This window comes from Polyodon spathula, chromosome 6, assembly GCF_017654505.1.
Source record: "Polyodon spathula isolate WHYD16114869_AA chromosome 6, ASM1765450v1, whole genome shotgun sequence".
NCBI classification, from domain to species: domain Eukaryota; kingdom Metazoa; phylum Chordata; class Actinopteri; order Acipenseriformes; family Polyodontidae; genus Polyodon; species Polyodon spathula.
Genome location: NC_054539.1, coordinates 18211755 through 18234217, shown reverse-complemented (window position 1 = coordinate 18234217; position 22463 = coordinate 18211755). Strand labels below are relative to the sequence as shown.

The 22463-nt window shown below is 35.5% G+C and overlaps 1 protein-coding gene across 4 annotated transcripts in view; it reads left to right on the top strand.

Annotated features, from left to right (window-relative positions):
* The first annotated feature begins 842 nt into the window (after positions 1-842).
* The window catches only part of LOC121316952 (metabotropic glutamate receptor 1-like), a 56380-nt gene continuing 34759 nt past the window's right edge, over positions 843-22463 (top strand). For 2 of the 4 annotated variants that reach the window (XM_041252366.1, XM_041252369.1), the window contains exons 1-3: positions 843-936; positions 2237-3114; positions 10081-10330. In XM_041252366.1, the coding sequence (XP_041108300.1) occupies positions 2388-3114; positions 10081-10330 (977 nt within the window). In that variant the 5' untranslated portion in view covers positions 843-936; positions 2237-2387. Of the gene's footprint in view, positions 937-1306; positions 1436-1782; positions 1957-2236; positions 3115-10080; positions 10331-22463 lie in introns of those variants that run through there. The other 2 variants (XM_041252367.1, XM_041252368.1) reach the window with 2 other exon arrangements.

Here is a 22463-nt window from a genome sequence, read left to right as displayed (position 1 = left end):
TTCTAACAACATTAATTTAATCAGAGTCCAACATTGGAGGCATTCAACATTAACTCACTCCATAACATCAGCACACTTCCACTCACCTGAGCAGAACTGCACTACTGCTAAAACATTGCCTCCAAGAAACACTGCAAGAAACACTACACTACAAACTCTTATTGGTTTACTTTTAAACAGTCTATGTGGTTTCACTTTCAGTTGTTAACAATAAATGTTATTTAAACTTTGTTATATTATAACTTCTACCCTTTTATTAGCCATTGCATTGAAACTTATAACTGCTACAGTTGTTTTTCTGTTTGATATTTTTCTTTTTTAAAAGCTATTAGAAGGAGCACCATAGCTATCATTCTACCAAGTGATAAAATAGGAAAGCTGTATGCCTTTGTCTTATGTAGGTATTCACTTCAGTTCAGGCACTATTTTAGAGGTCGTAGAAAAGAGATGTGTAACGTTTTTAAACACACAGAAACTAACATACCAAATAAAGGCTACCACTTAAAAAAAGGACAGTGTGTGTGTATTTGTGTGGGTATAGTTACAGCTAGTTACAGTAGCGCTGGACTCCAATACTTTTCAACTGAAATTACTGGATAGTTGGTAGATTATAAAGTTTGACTGGTTAGGTATTCAATTTGTGGCTCAATAATATTTGGTAAAGTTTGGTAACCACCATGTCACAGGTATAAGTTGAAAATATGAGTAGAGCTGACGCCGCGGTAATAAATATACTATCTACTTACAGTTTCCCTTGAGTCACTGGTGAACACTGCAGCTTAGATGGCATGTTTTTATTGTAGTAAATTACTGACAAAGAAAGAGGGCACTCGCGTTCAAGCGAAAACTCATGCTATTTGATCAGTGGCGAAGCAAATATCACAGCCAAGTTGACAGAGACTGCGTGCTTGAAGAACAGACACTTCGCGGATTCAGGTATTTCCTTTTTCTATGTATTTAAAATTAGTACACATTAATGCGATTGATATATTTAGCACATTTGGGAATATATTCAACACGCATTCATCGATGACTGTAAAATAAGTAGTTGCTTCTGTGGTCTTATCGTCATTGCATGTTCTTTGAGTGTGATCACTGGATTGCTGAACTGAACTAAGCTTAAGCAAATGTTAAAATTCATTAGTATCGGTTATTTTTTTAAGTGTTTAACACCTAAAATAACCATATGGGTAATAAAAAAAAGCGAGTTGCGAGTGGCCGTGAAACCGTCTTTAATTGCAAGTTATCATTGCTAGTAGCATTTCAATGAAAGGGAGAAACCTGTTTTTACACGGAACTGTCTGTGCACTTTCCAGGGTGCTGAAACATCGCTTATTGCAAAATGTGTTGAGACGATCGCGGGACTCAATGAAACACTCCTGAATAAAATTGCTTTGGTTGTTATTCATAGCTAACAAGTTAATCACAAAAGATGGTAAGATGTATGATTATTTTTCTATATTGAAGTTTAATCTATTTTTTCGCAAGTCAAATTACGTTTATTATTATTATTATTATTATATTATTATTATTATTATTATTATTATTATTATTATTATTATTATATTATGCTCTATAAACGAATTCCTTGTCCTTATATAAGTTAAGGAACAGGTCGTATCAGGTATATAGGCCATATATATATATATATATATATATATATATATATATATATATATATATATATATATATATGTGTGTGTGTGTGTGTGTGTGTGTGTGTGTGTGTGTGTGTATAGAGAAATAGATAGATAGATAGATAGATAGATAGAGAGTCGCGGTTATGAGGGGTGATATCTTGTTGTTCCTTTGTTGCGTAACTTAACCGTTATTCATAAAAAATAAATGTTTTGCATCATACAGATTTTTCATTTTACATTATTTGAGAAATCCTTATGTTTATATTTTTTTACTGACAAACATTGAAGTGGGATTTGCTTTAGACAAATATTCATGGTAAGGTGCAGCAGAGATTCCTTGATTTTGTTTTAGTTTAATTCGTGTACTGTACCTACGCTATTGTTGTTTCCTAAATCAACGATTGTTATGGGAAAAGCTGTCTATTTTTTTGTTTTTTTGTTTACTCGATTCAAATACCTTTTGGAGGTGATGCAAGCAATATACTTTATTGCACATCATGCATTTATGGAACATTTTACGTTTATATATCACTACTGTATATTAAGAATATATCAACAATAATACCTTTTTTTTTTTTTTTTTTATTCCTATACAGGTATTTGAACCTAAACTTGATTTTGAAAATGACTCTTTATAATAATAGTAACAATCCTGGTCCCTTTTAAAAGTTGGATATTTTGAGCAGTAAACAAGAAACGTTACCGAGCACAAGAAATGGATATGCTTAGACAAGGGTCGCCATAGGCATGATTTGGATAGCACCATATAAGAAAATGAATTTAATTGTGCTAGTGTTATTCCCTGCATTCGTTTTTGAAACTGTTTTCCCTCATAACAATATGTATGAAAGGTCGTTGTTGACGATGGGCTCTTCCCAACGCTCTGTTGCTAGATTAGACGGGGATATAATTATCGGAGCCCTTTTCTCCGTCCATCACCAACCTCCAGCAGAAAAAGTTCCAGAGAGGAAATGTGGGGAAGTCAGAGAGCAATACGGCATCCAAAGGGTGGAAGCCATGTTCCATACATTGGACAGGATCAATTCTGACCCTACCCTTCTGCCAAACATCACCCTGGGTTGTGAGATCAGAGACTCTTGCTGGCACTCTTCAGTGGCTCTGGAACAAAGTATTGAATTCATAAGGGACTCCCTTATCTCAATTCGGGATGAAAACGATGGATCCAGGTGGTGTCTTGATGGGTCAACCTCATACCTCCCCCCAAAAAAGAAGAAGCCCATTGCTGGAGTCATTGGGCCAGGCTCTAGTTCCGTGGCTATCCAAGTCCAGAATCTACTGCAGCTCTTCAACATTCCTCAGATTGCTTACTCTGCAACCAGTATTGACCTGAGTGATAAAACCCTCTTCCAGTACTTCTTAAGGGTTGTGCCCTCTGATACTCTTCAGGCACGGGCTATACTGGACATTGTCAAACGCTACAATTGGACCTATGTGTCTGCAGTCCACACTGAAGGTAAGATCAGCCAAAAATATTAGTATTTTTGTAAACATACTGTTTTTAATGAAATGTTTCTGCATTATTAGTCATATATAAAGCAAAATCTAAAAGGCCCTTTTAAACAGGGTTAAGGGTTCTTTACAATGCCCCAGTGGGTTTCCATAGAAGGGATAGGTAAAATAGTTTGTTCTTTGGGAATAGTTTTGTTCCCATGGTGAACCTTAAGGAATTTCATAAATCACTCCAAGGTCAATCAGTTTCTTAAATGATTTTCTATGGTCATTGATTTCTAGTTTTATAAGAACGGTAGAGGGGTCCATTTGAATAGCCAAGTATATTTAAAATACTTAAGCTACAGAGCCAAGAAAATGTGATCTGGTCACAAAAGTCTACAACTTGGTATATTCTAAAAATCGACGAGACCTATGAAACATTTTTAGGACCATACCAATTATTATTATTATTACTTATTATTATTATTATTATTATTATTAATAATAATAATAATAATAATAATAATAATAATAATAATAATAATATATAATAATAATATAAATATAATAATAATAATAATAATAATAATAATAATAATTAAAGTTATACAAATAAACATCTGACAGCTTCTTCTTTCAGTTGTTTTCATACATGTTAAGCAGAGCTGTTAAACATTTTGAGTTCAAGATAGTAAAAAAAAAAGTAAATCTACAAATAATTATTTTAGCATGAGTAGTCTCTCCTTTATCCTTGTGAACTGCTGTCAAATGTGTAAATTAGGAAAAATAATATTGAGTCTAACACACGTAGCTCTATTAAAAATAGATATTAAAGTACAATAGGGTTATAGTCATAACAAAAAAAATCAAGAGTATCTTAATGAATGGTAAATGTTAACCTTAAACCCATCGACTAATATATAAAACACAATTCTACAGCCGCACAAGTACAACAGCCATAACTATGTTACCACATCCACACCTGAGTGTACTGAAACCATACGTCTCTGAGTTCAATCACCCATCTTCCAAGGATGTATTTAATCAAGTGCTCCACATTTGCTCGTTAGCACTTTCCAAGTTAAGGCCTACAGAATGCTAATTATGAAACTCTAAAAAGAAATGGTATTTTGGGCTACAACATTTTCTTAAAGTATGTACAAAGAAACAAATTGCCACTGGGCTTGCAAATGGGAGAGTGTGAAATCATTGTGTCATCATCAAAAGTTCCAATTACATGATCAAAACAGAAATCTACAAGAACCTGGTATTGCCTTGTCCTGGGAGCTGAAACGCCTTTTTTGATTCATTCTTGACAGAATCAGCATTCACTATACCTAATTAACTACACTTGTTAACTAATACAAGGTGAATGTACAACAGTCTCTTATTATACAAAATAGATTTAAAGGACTACATATACATTCCAAAATCAGGATCTCAGCTTAGAATAGATGATGCAACACATCATCTTCAATATTAAATCACTTACATAAAGAATGGATCTGAGTTATTTAACCCAATGCTCATTACCTTAGAAACAGAAAAGTCTGATACTGTATTGTTTTATGAATGCAAAAACCTGCTTATAACCCGCATATTATGTTAGGTTAAATGCATTATGAGCCTGTGTGTTACCTTGAGGTAGGAATTAGGATTTATGTAACCTTTACTGGTGCTTTTCGTGGCAAGTCTTACATATTGTATACTGTAAACAATGAGAGGCAATAAGAATGAGTTTCACAATGGAATCTTATATTTAAGCTAAGTTCTAGGTGTTCTGTCTCTTATTCAACACTGCATCAAAACAATATTTTAATTTTGTGCCGCATTCACTACCATATTGCAATCCAAACATCATTTTAACCACATTTAATTTGCAACACACCTCCTGTGTGAAATTTCCTGATGAGCATTTGAACAAGAAAACGTTCCTGCATTCTGTATTTCCATAGATTGTGGGAGGCAATCAATTGTACTCACCCGTATAATGCCACCTGCTATCTTGTTTAGTGGAGGTTTTGGCAGTACAGAAAGACAAATATTGTACACTACAGCCCAAGTTTCACTCTGTGGGTATTGTTGGTGCAACGTATAACTGAAAGTGACAGCTGGCAGCTTGATAAGGGTTAGATGGGCAAACTACTGTTGTTTTTTTTTTCTCTTACAGATGGGATACTAGCATGGGTGCATGAATGCGCTTGCTCGTGTGGATTTTCATTGCTCAATACTCAAGAGCCCTCAATGTAGCACAAAGCAGATGATAAAATACTAAGAAAATGACAATTATATTAAACCCTGTTGATATATAACAATAACACCACTGGTCCCAAATCAAACTCCCAAGAATCGCATTGTTTTAGGGTTAATTTACTGACACTACTTACAATGCAAGCAGATATTATACAACTAAAAATGTAGTGCACAGGCTCCAAAGTCCCCAGAGAAATAATTTCTTTGTAGAGTATGAGATAAACATCACATTTGCATTAAAAATAGCTAAATGGGTCAGTGTTTATTTAGCCTAGTATCATTTTTCTTTTTATTTACATGACATAATAGCATCAGGACACCAGGAGATGTGCTAACAAGAGATTATCACACACTTAGGGCATAACATATATAATGCCATGCATTACTGTATAAACATGCAATATATGCTTTCTAAAAATGAGTACAATAACCTCCTAATCCTGTATTTTATAGGATAAGAAAGGTAAAGATCACATTATATTAAATTATTTCTACTGTATATGCAAATAAAGATCAATGTTTTCTTAACGGTTACTGTAATTTAAATGGACTCCATTCAATTTGAAAAAATTGTTTCATGTAACCTCTTTTGCACAGTGATTTTTTTAAATTATCATTTATACTACGATACAAGGTAGGAATACCTAATCAAAGTTCTGATATTATATTTATGGTTGTAATATTAAAGAATGGCTATTAAATTATTTTCAGTCACGCTGTTAGTAGGTCATTTATGAATTAAATTAGATAAGTGAAGTTAAGGTCATTAACAAGTTGTTTTAAAGGTATTGAGCCGACCATCCAGACCCAGCCAAATCTCCCACGTTCATGTGTTGCCTTTTAACCTCAGAACGAGTACGACTATATTTCTAGTTATGTTTGAGTTTTTGTACTATTACTAAAAATGCTTATTATCTCAAGTAATTGCTATTCTGTGTGCTAATTGGGACATTTTTTATTTTCATATATAATGATTAGTTAACATTTTCATCTTGAAATTATAGAGAACGTTTTATTTGGTCGAGTCAATATGCACAATTCATCATCAGTAATAACAATAATATGCATTGTGACATACACCCTGTTCAGATTACATACATGAAGTGCAATCAACATTGCTTTTTCAGGTAGTGTCAATAGTCTAAGTGTTTTATTGCGTTTGACACCAGCTGTTGAAATGTATTTAAACAAGCAGTGTCACAAAATCAGGTTTAATTGTGTTTGGTACCTGTCCACTGCCATCCTCTACAGCCTAACCAGCAATACATGTACACATTCTTATAGGGTTACTGTTTAAGGGGGTTTTACAAAAATGTGATGGTAATATACTGTTAGGCTGGAGAAACACACTTTTTTCAAGCAATTGTTTGCCTGTGTATCTCTGGCCTTAGTTCAACAACTCCAGGTGCATGGTGCCTATTTTCTATAAGTGCAATGATCTTCTTCCACAGTTTAATACACTGTCCCTAGTTGTGTATAAGGTGTCATAATCAGTTAATTGTTTCTAATACTGTTAGTGTTATAGTAGGCTCACAGCACTCCAAATCAGTTGAAGCTAGACCCTGTTTAGATAAGTGATTTACTCAAAGTACACAATCAGTACCATGCTTAAAAAATCCTTGTGTTTTTGGTACTCTTTCAACTATGAGGTCAGGATTAGAGAGAGTGTACTGTAACAATAAAAACAAAACAAAAATCAGTAGCTAGCACTTGTATTCTCATTATAATGTGGACAAACTGTGCGGTCTCTTAACTGTGGCTCCTGACTAGTGTTATAAAGGAGGATCGCTGCATAAATACAAATTGGAGTAGAGTTGTTCATATGTGGAAATCACACTGACTGTATGTTTCCTTCATTCGAAAACAGGAAGCAATTAGTAGTGCTGTTTCCAAGCTCTGATCAGAAGTGAATCTTTTCAGGATTCGTGTCTTTTAAAAACACCTGTTGTTTCATGATATGGAAACTGTCTCAAAAATAAAGAATATAAAACTCAGCTGCTGGTTAGATTTATCTGCCAGAGACAGACTCATTAGGAATGTTATGCTATTTTGTTTGATTGCATCTCTGTAAGTACGCCAAGTAGAAGACAACACATAGATATGTTGTTATGTGTATTTACTTGCTAATTGGCTACTGTCTATTACTATAGTTCCAGAATGCAGCGAGGGCTCTCATTGAGTCAGTAACCTTCTAAGATTAAAGGAGTTTAAAGGACATATTGCTTATATTCCATTTAGAAGTTAACTCCATTAATGAGTTATCTTGCCTCCTGACAATAAAACCATACAGGATTAATTGTCCTCAGATTAGTGTTGTGCACAATTAACTGAAACCAATGTGTCTAACCTGTATTGTTTTAATATAAAGTTTAGTTAGTTAGTAAGTTAGTTGTTGAATCTCTATTTCCGATGATCTGTGCAACAATGTGAGGTTGTGTTGTGTTTGCTACCACTCTGTCTTGGATTTTATCCACTTGGAAGACAATTATTGTTCTATGCATCCTGTAGTTATCACTTATTTAAAGTACAAAAATAAGTTCCTTAGAATACTTTTAGTAAGAAATTCTACAGGTTTGTGTAAATCTGAAGTTTGTTTTATCATCATGACCCTTTTAGCTGAGTAAAGAGCATTCTTGTGACCAAAGCTATGAAAAGTATCTGTTTTAGGCAATGCAAAACCACTACTTATCTACCATCGTTTGAATCAGACTACCTCAAGGGTGAAGCAGTTGTTATCTGCAACAAGCCATTATAAATTTGCTGCAAACTGTATAACTGGGTTTGACAGACTGGTGCCCAATTAAACTGAGAACAATCTTAAACCTTGTTGTAGAGAACCTTGCAATTAGAAAGTGGACAAGCTAACGAGATGCTATGAAGCAATAAATAAATAAATAAACAGGTGGGCTTTTCTGCAGTCAGAATGAGGTCAGCATGTCTTGTCACAGTATATGTTTTAAATAGTTAGCACATAAAATGTTCTTTAGCTATAATGAACATTAGTTAAAGCATCTGCGATAGTACAGGTAATGCATTATGTAAAGCGTCATTAATTACAATGTACTTGCATATGCACAGCTAACTAGTGAACACCCCAGCATAACTTTATGTTGGCTTTGTAATCCCAGTGTAGGACTTCTTTCATTTGGAATGTGACCTTCCTTAGGACAGTCTTTTTAACTGCAATCTTCAGGTAAAAGCTCATGATTTGATTGTTTTTATACAACACCAGGACTTTCAAGGTGTTCAGGCAAGAATTTTATTTTATTAATTTACTTATTAGGAATCTGAATACCCCCCACCACACCCCATACTAATATTAATGAATGTAACCACTAATTTGTATATTAGTGAGCCATATTCTCAAGCCGTGGCATTTTGGTAAGTGCATTGCCAGTTTACTCCTTGTGTGTCTCCATGCCCTGCTGAGGCTGCCTCCTCGCTGTCCTTCCTGCTTGCATTAAAACCCAAGGGAACTCACTTATCAGAGACATAGTGACGCAGTTGCAATTGTTTCTGAAAACATACCTGGCTTCAAGCTGACTGCACATTACTTTGAGATACAAACAGCAAAGATCCTTTAAGAATGGGAATTGTTTTGCTACTACTCTATCAAGTTGCTAAGGGGAAAAAAAATCCATAGTTATTATGAAAATATAATTGTGTACTGGGGGGCTCAGTTTTATCATGTCCCATTTGGCACAGCTGTCATGCTCAGGGGCATGCTGAAGCAACTAAACCCAATCTTCTTTCCTGCCAAAATCCCCCTGATTTTTTCTTTACATTGAAATCGTTTCACTGTGCCGCAGTCATTTGTTTTAGATGGATCATTTGTAAGCTTTTGTCTTTCATACTCTACAGTGCTCCTGAAAACAAATCTGTAGATTCTGAATGCCATTTCAGAGGTAGAATCAGTACATTGGATCATTGCTGTCCCTCTGTAACAATAGCGCTGTGGAGGAAGTTGTAAATGTAATTTGAAGTTGAAGGTTGTTTCATTTTCCTTTTCATTCATAGCAATCTTTTTTTCTGAAGTTCAGTTTTTGAGCACAAAATCCTCAAAAAGATAATGGCATTACAATCTATGTAATTGTATATGTAAATTCCAGGGCCTGTCTCCGGATGACAAGCACCCTGAGACATCCTAATGATCCAGAATGTTCTGGATGATTTTAATCCTATTCCAACAGTGAGAAATTGGAGACAGATGTCCATGTTAGGAGAATTCAAAAGCCTTCATTTAAACTTGATATTCAAATAATAAGATTCATTGGTTTCAGTTAATTGTGTAAATTAATCATCTGAGGATAATGAGTACTGTATAGTTTAATATGTGTTGAGGGTATTAAGCTTTCTCTTTAGTTTTCTTTAGGCGAAATCATCATGTTTTATGTTTTTGTTATCAGCAGGCAAGATAACTTATCAATGGAGATAACTTATAAGTAGGGGATAAAGGACATGGGAACAATGCAAATTTACATTATATGTGCAGCTGAAGAGGAATGTGTTAGAAAAAGCTAATAAAAGGCTAGTATTGGTTGTATAATACATGTGTACCCCATTTATAAGTCACAGCAGCTTTCTGGAGATATACATTTATGAAAAATAATTTTTATTATGTATTCAATTTACATCATATAACATACTTTTATAATGCAGAAGGTTTGGTCAGAAGCAAAAATGAAAAGTATACTTTTAAACAACTTAGTTTTTTTTTTTTTTTTTTTTTTCTTAGGAAACTATGGGGAGAGTGGAATGGAAGTTTTCAAGGAGCTTGCTACCCAGGATGGTCTATGCATCGCCTACTCCGATAAAATCTACAGCAATGCTGGAGAGAAGCACTTTGACAGACTTCTGCGGAAGCTGAGGGAGAGGTTACCCAAGGCCAGAGTCGTCGTGTGTTTCTGTGAAGGAATGACAGTCAGAGGGCTGCTGATGGCCATGAGGAGGCTGGGGGTGGCTGGAGAGTTTCTTTTAATTGGGAGGTAAGGCATACAGGCTGAATTGTACTCCTCAGGGCATTTGACTGTTTTGGCTATTTTAATATGTTCTCTAGAGTGCATAAATTAAGTGAAACATGATATGATGATATGAATTCACTGCCATCCTCTCCTCCCCTAAACCCGAATAGTTTTCAAATGAAGCACGGAACACCGTAATGTAATGACTTACTAATCCCAGTGTCATGTGATAAGTATTTTTTTTTTTTTTTTTTTTTACAATCAATATTATGTGATAAATAATTTAACAATGAAGGAGCCACTGTAGGAGTAAGCATGAATTCAACTGTTCTAGGTTTAGTCGACGTCCTGGTATAATAATAATAATAATAATAATAATAATAATATAATAATAATAATATTCTTTTTTTATATAGCGCCATTCATGCAACACATCTCAAAGCGCTTTACAGTCCAAGAATAATAATACATACTCATAAATAATCACAGCAGGCTATATACGTTAAAACAAAATATACAAAATACAAGTACTGTGCAAACTCATGAAAGCCAGTTCCTTACACAGGCCAATTTTTTAAAAAGAAAATCTTTTTAGGTGCCTTTTAAAAATATCCAAATTCTTTGAATCCTTGATTATCTGTTGAAGAGAATTCCATAGCTTAGGTGCATAGCAACAGAAAGCCCTACACATAATTTAATTTCCACCAAACAGTGTGAAAGTACAGAAACAGCTGTTGTGGTGTCAGGTTTAGTTTGAAAATATCATCAGCTTAAGAGAGAAAACTAACTCCATGGCGACGATTTATCTGGCCAAGTGGTAGCACATAGATATTAAATAAAACGAATATTAATGACAGAAATGACTTTTAATTTTTTGAGTTTTTTTTTTCTTTTAAAAACAAACTGGAGTCCTTGCTGCTCAACAGAATCAAATGCTTCAGAGCAGAGAGGAGAAGTGAAACGAGAGGTAAAACAACTTTTTTAAAACAACAACACATGCTGGTTATTCCTGTGGCAAAAGCAGACGCAGATCACTAATACACTCATGTAAGAGGGTTGTGGGATATCCGTTGACAAACAGGCGAGGTGCAGGAGGTTTGTAGTTGCAAAGCAGCACAATCACACTGCATTTGCGGGCAGCCACCACTAGAGTACCAGCAATGGTAAGCCTAGTGAAGGGTTGTTCCAGGGTAAACCATGTGACCATACCAACAATGGCATAGTACATGCGGGGAGTGATTTGCAACTTAAATTAGTAGTCAGATTGTTGTGTCTAGGCATCTTTTAGTATTCTCACAGATATTTTCTGGCTACATTTGGTGATGGAGTCTGCTGTCAGGAACATTAATGTTTGATTCTGACATGTCTTTTGATTACCATAGGCTAGGTTTGCAATGACTTTTTTGGCATCCAGAATAGAATTTTCTTTTTTATTAATTTTGATCTCATCAACTGTCATCGTATTGTAATTTTCTCCAACAGTGGAACATCATTCCATTTATCAAAATGTGTCAAATCTTAATGGAAACATTTAACAAATAATTACATTTAATCATATTCAGAGATTAAAAAAAAAAAAAAAAATCCTCTTACATCAAATGGCCAGTAAAAGGTAAGTAAAGTTGGAACGTTTCTGTAATAACACCCTTTTTCATGCAATCTCTGTTTTTGTTGTAAACATAGCTTGTCTGTCATTAGTGCCATTCATTTAGCGTGTAAAGCACTGCTGACCCCTGCAGGTGAAACAAGGTAATGGACCACCACCTTGAAACCTGACACTCAAACCTTTAGGGGTGGGGGGATGTAAGGATATGCGCAAAGTGATTTATCGGTGCAAAATTCCCATAATGCTGCCGTAAATCGTATTCAGTAGCCGTAAAGTCTGATAAAAAATGTGGAGTATGTAAAGAATGGTATTCACCTGGCGTCCTGCACCCACCATGAAATGTGCACTTTGCCATCATTAGTCCATTAAAATGATATTGAAATGCATTCAAATGAAGAAAAGAGCATGGAATTGGGTGCGATCTGGAGACTAAGCAGGCACAAACATTACAATGTGATGTAAGGATTTTGCCTTGCACTTAGGCAATTGCTGACCCTCCAAAAACTTTACACCTCTTCTTGCAAAGCGCGAGTGACTAAGAGCTGTATAAAAGCACACACTTGCAGAGACCTGTCATTGGTTTCCAGATGGCTGCTGTGGTGCACTTCCTGATGCGGCGACACTTGGCTCTTGTTGAGGAGAGACAGGAACACGTTCGCAGCAGAAGAGCAAGATGAAGAAGACCCCGCATATTCAATCACAGGGTCACTTTGTTTGGGATGCCAGAGAATGCGATGCTAAAGCATTATTGTCTCACTCCGTAGGTCACCCTAGACCTAATAGCTGAATTGAGGGCTGAGCTAGACCCCAGCATCAGTCTAGGGACCGCTATCCCTGTACATATGAAAGTGCTATGTTCTCTGCACTACTATATAATTTCGTAAGGATACTCGCATAACTGATGTTTGCTGAGGCTTTTCCAAACAACAGGGTTTAATGCTGAGTGACCTCAGTCGTAAGACTCTCAGCTCCTTCTCAGAAAACCTTTTTTTTTTTTGTCACCCTTCTGGTGACATATTTTAAAACTGTAATACATAAAGCCTATGCAGATTTACTAATAAAATGAGAGTTCCTTGTACTTTGTTCCTTAATTTATATCTGCATTACTTGAGACCTGTAACAAACAAATGTTCAGGGGGAAGGCTGAAAGTAAGGCTTGCAGAATAAACAAGATTTCAATTTCAACGGCTGGTATTTTGGTAAAGTTCATTTACATTTCTCATTAAAAGTGCTGTGTCTCCTTCCTTCCAAACATGCATTTTGAAAAACGTATCTATCAATTACTAGCAGGCTGTTGAATAAAACATAATGTTTTGAAAAAATGTAATCAAGGAGATGTACCACACAATTGAACAGCAATTCACACACAAAATATCTATAAAAGTCTGTTTATATCTATAGCGCAGTTGCCCCTTTTTTATAGGTACAGCCAGGCTTGCTGTGAAATATAATGACAATAAAATATTCAGTGAAAAAAGGGAATTTACAGAGTTTTTAAAAGGGACCAAAAACAAAGTACATAGAAAGAGTACACAACCGCAAACGTAAGTCGAAAAGGAAGTTAGAAAGGCCAAGAGAGAAATAGAAATGAACATTGCTAAGGGGGCTAAAACCAATTCCAAAATGTTTTTCCAATATTACAACAGCAAGAGAACATTCAAAGAGGAGGTTAAATGGCAAAATCATAGATGAAAAATCATAGATGAAGAAAAAAATAGCAAATATATTAAATGATTACTTTTCACAAGTTTTTACAAAGGAGGATACGGACAACATGCCCCACGTGTCAACCAGTTCCTATCCAGTTTTAAATAACTTTAGCATAACCGAGGCAGAAGTGTTAAAGGAACTAGGACCTCTTAAAATAAACAAATCCCAAGGGCCTGATGAGATCCTCCCAATAGTACTCAAAGAAATGAAAGAAGTTATTTACAAACCGCTAACCAAGATCATGCAAAAGTCTCTTGACACAGGGGTTGTACCGACAGAATGGAAAATTGCAAACGTAATACCAGTCCACAAAAAGGGAAACAAAACCGAACCAGGTAACTACAGAACAGTAAGCCTGACTTCTATTATATGCAAACTTATTGAAACTATAATAAGATCCAAAATGGAAAATTACCTATATGGTAACAGTATCCTGGGAGACAGTCAACATGGTTTTAGGAAAGGGAGATTGTGTCTAACTAACCTGCTTGATTTTTTTGAGGATGCAACATCGACAGTGGCAAACCATGTCAATTGCAAAGCATATGACATGGTTTTTTTAGATTTCCAGAAAGCTTTTGACAAAGTCCCACATAAAAGATTAATTCTCAAACTGAACACAGTAGGGATTCAAGGAAATGCATGTACATGGATTAGAGAGTGGTTAACATGTAGAAAACAGAAAGTACTGATTAGAGGAGAAACCTCAAAATGGAGTGAGGTAACCAGCGGAGTATCACAGGGATCAGTATTAGGTCCTCTGCTATTCCTAACTTATATTAATGATTTAGATTCTGGTATAGTAAGCAAACTTGTTAAATTTGCAGACGACACAAAAATAGGAGGAGTGGCAAACACTGTTGCAGCAGCACGGTCATTCAAAATGATCTAGACAACATTCAGAACTGGGCAGACACATGGCAAATGACATTTAATAGAGAAAAGTGCGAGGTACTGCATGCAGGAAATAAAAATGTGCATTGTAACAATCATATGGAAGATACTGAAATTGAAGAAGGAATCTATGAAAAAGACCTAGGAGTTTATTCTGACTCAGGAATGTCTAGACACTGTGGGGAAGCTATAAAAAAAGGCCAACAAGATGTTGAGATATATAGTATTGTGTTGAATTTAAATCAAGGACGTAATGTTAAAACTGTACAATGCATTAGTAAGACCTCATCTGGAATATTGTGTTCAGTTCTGGTCACCTCGCTACAAAAAGGATACTGCTGCTCTAGAAAGAGTGCAAAGAAGAGCAACCAGAATTATTCCGGGTTTAAAAGGCATGTCATATGCAGACAGGCTAAAAGAATTGACTCTATTCAGTCTTGAACAAAGAAGACTATGCGGCGACTTGATTCAAGCTTTCAAAATTCTAAAAGGTATTGTCAATGTTGACCCAAGGGATTTTTTCGACCTGAAAAAAGAAACAAGGACCAGGGGTCAGAAATGGAGATTAGACAAAGGGGCATTCAGAACAGAAAATAGGAGGCACTTTTTTACATAGAGAATTGTGAGGGTCTGGAACCAACTTCCCAGTAATGTTGTGGAAGCTGACACCCTGGGATCCTTCAAGAAGCTGCTTGATGAGATTCTGGGGTCAACAAGCTACTAAAAACCAAACGAGCAAGATAGGCTGAATGGTCTCCTCTCATTTGTAAACTTTCTTATGTTCTTATGTTCTTATGTAATTGAAGGGGATTAATTGTGCCAGAATTATAAATGTGGTCCAGTTGCATTTTAGTTGTAGCAGCATTGTACAACAAGTAATAAAAATAAACAAATAGTTATTTTCAGATTTTTTAATGTTATAAGATATTGGTCATGCAATACTTAAGGAGTATGAGTCACTATTCTGTGATGTGCTGTGTGGAATGTTGACTTCCAGCAGCATTAATACAATCTGTCATATTCTTGCTGATATTTGATTTATTTATTTATTTTTTATTAAAAGCTCTAAAGGCTGCCTTCATAACCAAGAATGAGTGATTACAGAAGCTAGGGCTCTTCTTCAATCACAAGGCAAATCCAGTCATTATAAAAATGATTTTTAACCACTGAGGAGTAATCAGTGTTATAAGTCTACAGAACAGAGGTGATTATACCATTGTCTGTCCTGTGGGCACTGGTTTAACTGACATACTCATAAGAATGCAACCCTAACTGCAGTCAAATAGTAGGTAAAGTTTTATGTCGGTTCAGTCCTAAGTGCTGGTTTGGTTAGATCCCAAGGGTTGGAAGAGAGTGATTGGGGAATGTAGCATTCGCATGTTAACTGCAATGGGAAGGAAAAGCATGTTTGCTGGTTTAAATACTGTTCTCAAAAATCAAGTACCTTTCAAAAGGAGGACTGTTAAATATGCTGTAGATTGTTTCAACAGCACTCACTTTAGGAAAGTACCATTTGATACATTAAGTGGTGGATGTATGCATCATTACTCCATCATTTGTAATATCTGCTATTGGTCACATGCAGTTGGAGATTTTACACTGATGCCACACATCATTATGTCACTGTGCTCTTATTTATTTATTTGGCAGATGCCTTTATCCAAGGCAACTGCTAAATGTAATATAAACGCACTCTATTTTGAAACTCAATTTGAAAGATTATAGGCCCTGCTAACAATCTATGTACCCTATTGAGCCAGGGCGGAGATAGCCACTTGCTGCAGTTCCAGGTTTTGCAACACAGCCATTGACTTGAATGGTAATGCCGTGCGAAGCAGTTGCACTGATCTGATTGGCTGTAGGTTAGGGCATGTGGAGGTTGACGTCTAAGAAATGTGTCTGGTGTAATTTGATTTGTTGCTGCTGTGCTACGCAAACTTTTCATTGACTGAACACACTATTCAAACGTACACAATTGTTTTGCTATTTACACCTACTTGCACAGTAGGCCAGAGTGTTACAGAAGAAATGCATTACCTCTGTCTACAAGTCCTGACCATTATGACTAAAACAGGATGTGAAAAGCTTTCAATTCTATTCAATAAAACTAAAGTTAACACATAAACGAATACCCTGAAATCTCTAACATTTCAAATAAACACATAAAACTATCTACACTAATATACCCATTTATACAGTGCGCTGGCAAAAAAGAATGTATACGCATTTTTGTTTTAAGTTTTTGTTTTGATAATCCTGAAAGTAATGTGAACCGTCAGTTTCTTAACTTAGTTGTAGATTAAGAAACCTGTCAAAACAATCACATCACCCACAGTACAAGTAACGGGTGAGATTAGGGCTGCATTTATTGAGTAAGGAAAAGTGATTGTAGTGTAACAATCAAATGTATAATACATGATTAAATAATTACAAGAATACAGCCTTCTGACAAAACATGTGAAGGCACAAAAGAAAAGCATGAATAAAACATAAAAGCACATACATAAAATGATAAGTGATGGGCTACAGTACTGAATATAGATCTTGGTATAGAATTAATGTCAGAGCTGGGTAGTAAATGAAAGTAAATAACCCTCAAGGAAAACACTATCCTGATTTGGTTTGCAAAATCTGCTTATTATGCAGACAATTTAAAATGTTTTTTTTTTTTTTTTTAAGTTAATGAATTGAACAGTGCTGTATGGTGTTAGAAATATGACGCCATTTAAAAATATCACCTGAAATGTAGGCAGCTGTTATCCTACCTCAAAACATAAAAAAGAAAAATAAACAAAATGTTTAAAAAAAAATATTCACATTCAATATTCACATTATACTGCATATTCAGTAATATTTCGGCAATTTATGCCATTTTAATCTATCTAATTGAAGTGTCAATTTAAATAGATGTTGGTCGTATCATAGTGATTGTACATTAAGCTTAAGATTAGTTTAGCGATATAATGTATCTACATAACCATAACATGCTATATCCAGAATACAGTATTTGGCCTAAATATGTATTTACATAAACATCATCAACCTTAATAACAGTATATGAACCAATTACATTTAATTGCTATTGACCATTTACTTTGACTGCTTTACATGTTGTTGAAGAGCATTCGTTTAATCATTTCATTTAATTCATAAAGTTTACATTTTCCTCTATGAAAAGAGACACACGCGTTATGGTAAATATGTATCGTTTCTTTTCAAAGCTATTAGTAAAACAAATGTTCGATCATTCGGTTCACACTTCTAGTCACATGTTACTTCGGGGAGATTTACAAGAACTCAGATTCCCAGAAGCCTTGTGCTTTAGCTCTACTTCTTTGTACTGTAACCAGTCACTGCCTTCTCTGCGACTTGCATGTTTTCAATGTGTCTGCTTTTCTTCATTTTCCTTTGTCGACTTCAATGGTATTTTAACCCCCCCCCCCCCCCCCCCCCCCTTTCTAAGCTTCAGTGCTTTTTTTGCTATTCCCTTGATCAATGCGAAGTAGGCATTTCAGTTTTCATTCCTGTGAAATGTATAAAGAGCCAACTTTTACACTCTCTAGGGGAAAATCCAATGTATAATGATTACCCAAATCATACTCCTAACAAACCCCTGGTAGGAGGAAAAAAAAAAAAAAATGTTGTAGTAGGCACTTCATTTAAAACACATAATATACTGCTAATAGAAACTCTCAAAAAATGATCAAATATTTCCATAGGACAGGTAATACTATTTAACCATAACAAAAACACACATTTAAAAATTACACTTTGCAAAAAATAAATACACCTGTCTAATACTGGCAGACACTTTTAAATTGACTGACCATATTCCAGAAACTATATCCATATAGCATTATTTTGAATAATAGTGTATACAGTGCCAGTTGCAATGCATTTACCAGAGCTGTAATGCAAGTTTATGAATCCATTGAATAGGGTTTCTTGAAGTGGAGTCTGTGCAAACAGTTTATATGTGTTAGTGCATAGCAGTCAGTTATTTATAAAGCAAGAGTATTCCCTTTCAATGCCTCAAATGGCTTTAAACCAGGATTCTAACAATAATCCATAAACACTGGAGCTGTCACACTGTTGGCATGGATGTTATGGGACATAGAAGGCACAAGATATTCAAGCCTGCTACTACAGGGTATTGCCATACACAGGATGTTAGGAAATTCTGAATCTTGACATCTCCTATTTGGAGGTACAACATGGGGTCCTTAAAAGGCACTTATGATGGTGTGAGAATGCATTTCCACATAACTGCTTTGCATTTTTTAAGTAGAGATAATGCATGCCTGGATTTCGCAGTGTGCAACTGGTCCGAGAGAATGGCTAAGTGAATAATGGAGCCATAGCAAATCTATACACAAGCAATTAGGTTGAAGTTTCATATATTACCTATGGAGTCCTTGATGGATTCCTTGAAATATACTGGTATGTATAGTTCAAATAATCCATGTTTATACTGTACACCCCTGAAAAAAAGCCACTCAGCCACTCTCACTGTGTGTTACCTTCCTGAGCAGGTCACTTAACCTCCTTGTGGTCTGTCCTTCGGATGAGATGTTAAACTGAGGTTTAACATCTCAGCTGTGATCAATAGTTCACCCCCTAGTCTCTGTAAATCGCTTTGGATAAAAGCGTCTGCTAAATGACCAATTAATAATATATAGGTTTGTACACTGGAAGTCAGGCCCTACATAACTGCTTTATTGGTTAGAACTGATGCCAGCCAAAGGTTGGTCAAGGTTGAGTGTCTTTGTGGACAGCAGGGTGGAAGGAGAGGGGATAAAAGTCATATTAGTAGGTCCTAAACATCTATTGTTGTTTCATGTAGTGTCTGCTAAATCAATAAAATAAAAATGCTTTCATTGAAAAGTTTTCATTAGTGATTACACCATCAATAAATGCTACAGTACATCCCTGTAATAAATAATGAAGTGCGCTCATGAAAAACTAAAAGCTCTAGCATGTATCAATGGGATTTTATCAAGTTTGAATATTTAATTTCTTAAAGTCTGCTTGGCACAGTTAATCCTCACTTTAGTTTAATGCAAGCGTGTAAGACAAATACTTTCAAATTTTAATAGGATATGTATTTAAGAAACAGGATTAAAAAGCATCATAGAACAGGTATTTATTATTGTCTAAATACCACGTGTTAATTTTAGAAATGGTACATACATCTAAAATGTATAGTTCGTGTTCCTGCTTCTATTTTTAAAACAATTTACCCAGCCTGTGACGACGAATCCCACAATCCACCAACTCAAGCTTCCACCTCTTAGCGGTGGGATAGTGGTCACACACTAGGTTATGAAGCATAGTATTATTATTATTATTATTATTATTATTATTATTATTATTATTATTATTATTATTATTATTATTATATATTCTTGTAACACTGTATATTATTGAAATCTGAAGTGGCGCCCCTGCTCAAATCCAGAGCAACAAACTTGGGAATAATACTCTTGTACAGTACCTTTCACTGTCATCCCACCAGGCCTTAAAGAACAAAGAACAGCCGTGCCAGCCATCAATCACAAGACTGCAGTCACCACAGGTGCATGTCAGTAACTCAGGGGATGTACACATCTTGTACCTGGGCTCTAATGCATTTAAAAATCTTAAGATACAGAGAGATGTTTTTCTTTACATGTTCTGCACTGGATATCTTCATGTTTAACCTTTAGCAAAGAGTTTGCAGTGCAATATTTGTTAAGTATACAAACACTACTCCTGTGTTACAAGTGGAATCATCATATAGGATAAGAAATACTTATACAAAGGGAAACTAGACCATGATTTAGGCTTTTCTCTGCTATATGTGAAGCAGGCTGGGCGCAGGCCATGCAGTTCCCTAGCAAGCCACTTTTCAAACTCAGAACTCATTGTGTGTTTCTCCCCTGCAGGATACAACAGTATCCATAAAAGCAGTGACTCATACAGCACATCCCTCACCATTAATGCACTAATTTTACAAATGTTACACGCTTCCTACTCATTCCTTTCAGATAGGCTATATAAATCTGCCAATATACAAAGGTTAAAGTCACTTTTACAGGAAACCTAAAGGCATATTTTCAAACGCATTTACTGCAGTCTAATCAATTAACTGCTATTTAAAAAAATATATATTAAAGTTACAAAATATGAAACAGTGTTATAAAAAGAGGTAGCACACTGTGACAGTAGCACTATTATTCCTGAAAAAAATATCCTGGAACCTGTCATTTTTACGTTAACATGGGTTTACAACAAACTTCTGTGTACTGTGTAGTCATTTTATTGTAAGTAAGGGGGTCTGTGCTAATATATCAGATGTCACACATCGTAAGAACCGTACTAGAATTAAACTTGCATTGCATTGAAAATGCTGTTGACAACTTCTTTGTAAGATTTCATAATATTATTACAGAAATGTTCAATTTTTTTTTTTTTTTTTTTACCTAGTCGTAGCCTTCTGGGTTTAGAACAAATGTTACTGGAACGTTCTACTTGTCATCTTTGCCTTTTTTTTATCCCCTTGCATGGTTAAAAGCAATTATTTGTTAAATGTTTCCTTTAAGATTCCCTCATAGCACAAAAAGATGTGTTAATGTGCTGTGCTAAAGTTGTGCCATTGGGCCTTCACTACTACTAATTATATTATGTGTTTTGTTTCATCGGTATCAATAGCTTCAGTGTTCATTGAACCTCATTCAAGTAAAAACGAAATGTGTCTCGTAAAAGATGTATGATTCTTAATTCCAAACCAATTAAATTTTCAAAGAATTTCTATAAGTACTATAATTATTATAATAGAAGTACATAAATGCTTTCCAACATCAGGATTAGATGATATGATCTTAGAAATTGCAATCAAAAGCTTTGGCTTGCTGCTGAGATTTCAGTGTTATTTTGAGCGATAGACTGGAGGTGTGTTCATGTCGACTAACGTATTTGTAATTTGTATTGATACAGAAATGTACTTATACAACTACAGTACTCCGGGAAGTCTGTTATGAAAAGCCTGCGAAAGTAGTGTTGATAATCATGGCAGTATACTCATACAACTCTGTGTCCAGTTCCCATGTTGGGATTTTTTTACATTTTATTTCTTACCCCGAGATTTGTTTATTCTGATGTTGTGCGATAAGCATTTCTCAACACAAGATTTGCAACACAACTACAAAAGATAAGAAGTATATTTTCAGTGATGATTCCTCAATTTGTCTTTGGAATTCAGAGCATTTTGATGAATTGCACGATGTTTATCAAGCCAGTGACACTGACACGAATACAGTAGAACCTAATTTATCCACACCCCATTCATCCACAGCTCCTTGACGAGTTTTATCTATGAAATACAGTACATTGTTGCCAATGTAGACTGTGGTACACACACACACACACACACACACACACACACACACACACACACACACACACACACACACACACACACACACAGCCAGCACTGGGCCAATGTGAGCAACTATTTCTATGCCAATGAATTGGGCCCCGATTTGCAAATCCTCGCGAGGCCCACACCGGCTGCCAGTTATGGGCCAATATTTCAGCCCGTGTTGGGTCATTGCTGGTCAAACGTGGAAATTTTTGCTGGGAAACAAGTACCCGTTGTCAAACACAAAAATAAGACACTGCATTAGCTAACTGCATACAAAACACTCTGTGAACACATAAATATTTCACAACACACACTAATCATTTGAACTTAATTAACCCTCCTTTTTAGTGTTTCTTACCTGAAGCATTTTTAGTATTTAAACAGCACACCCCAGTTCCCAGCATTCGATTTCTTTTGCAATTTTATAATTTTTTAATTTTTTGGAAATAAACCCCCGAACCCCAGAGAGAGAGCGCCATGTCGCCAGAGCCCCCGAGCGAGATCGCCACATCGCCAGAGCCCCCGAGTGAGAGCACCGCTTTGCC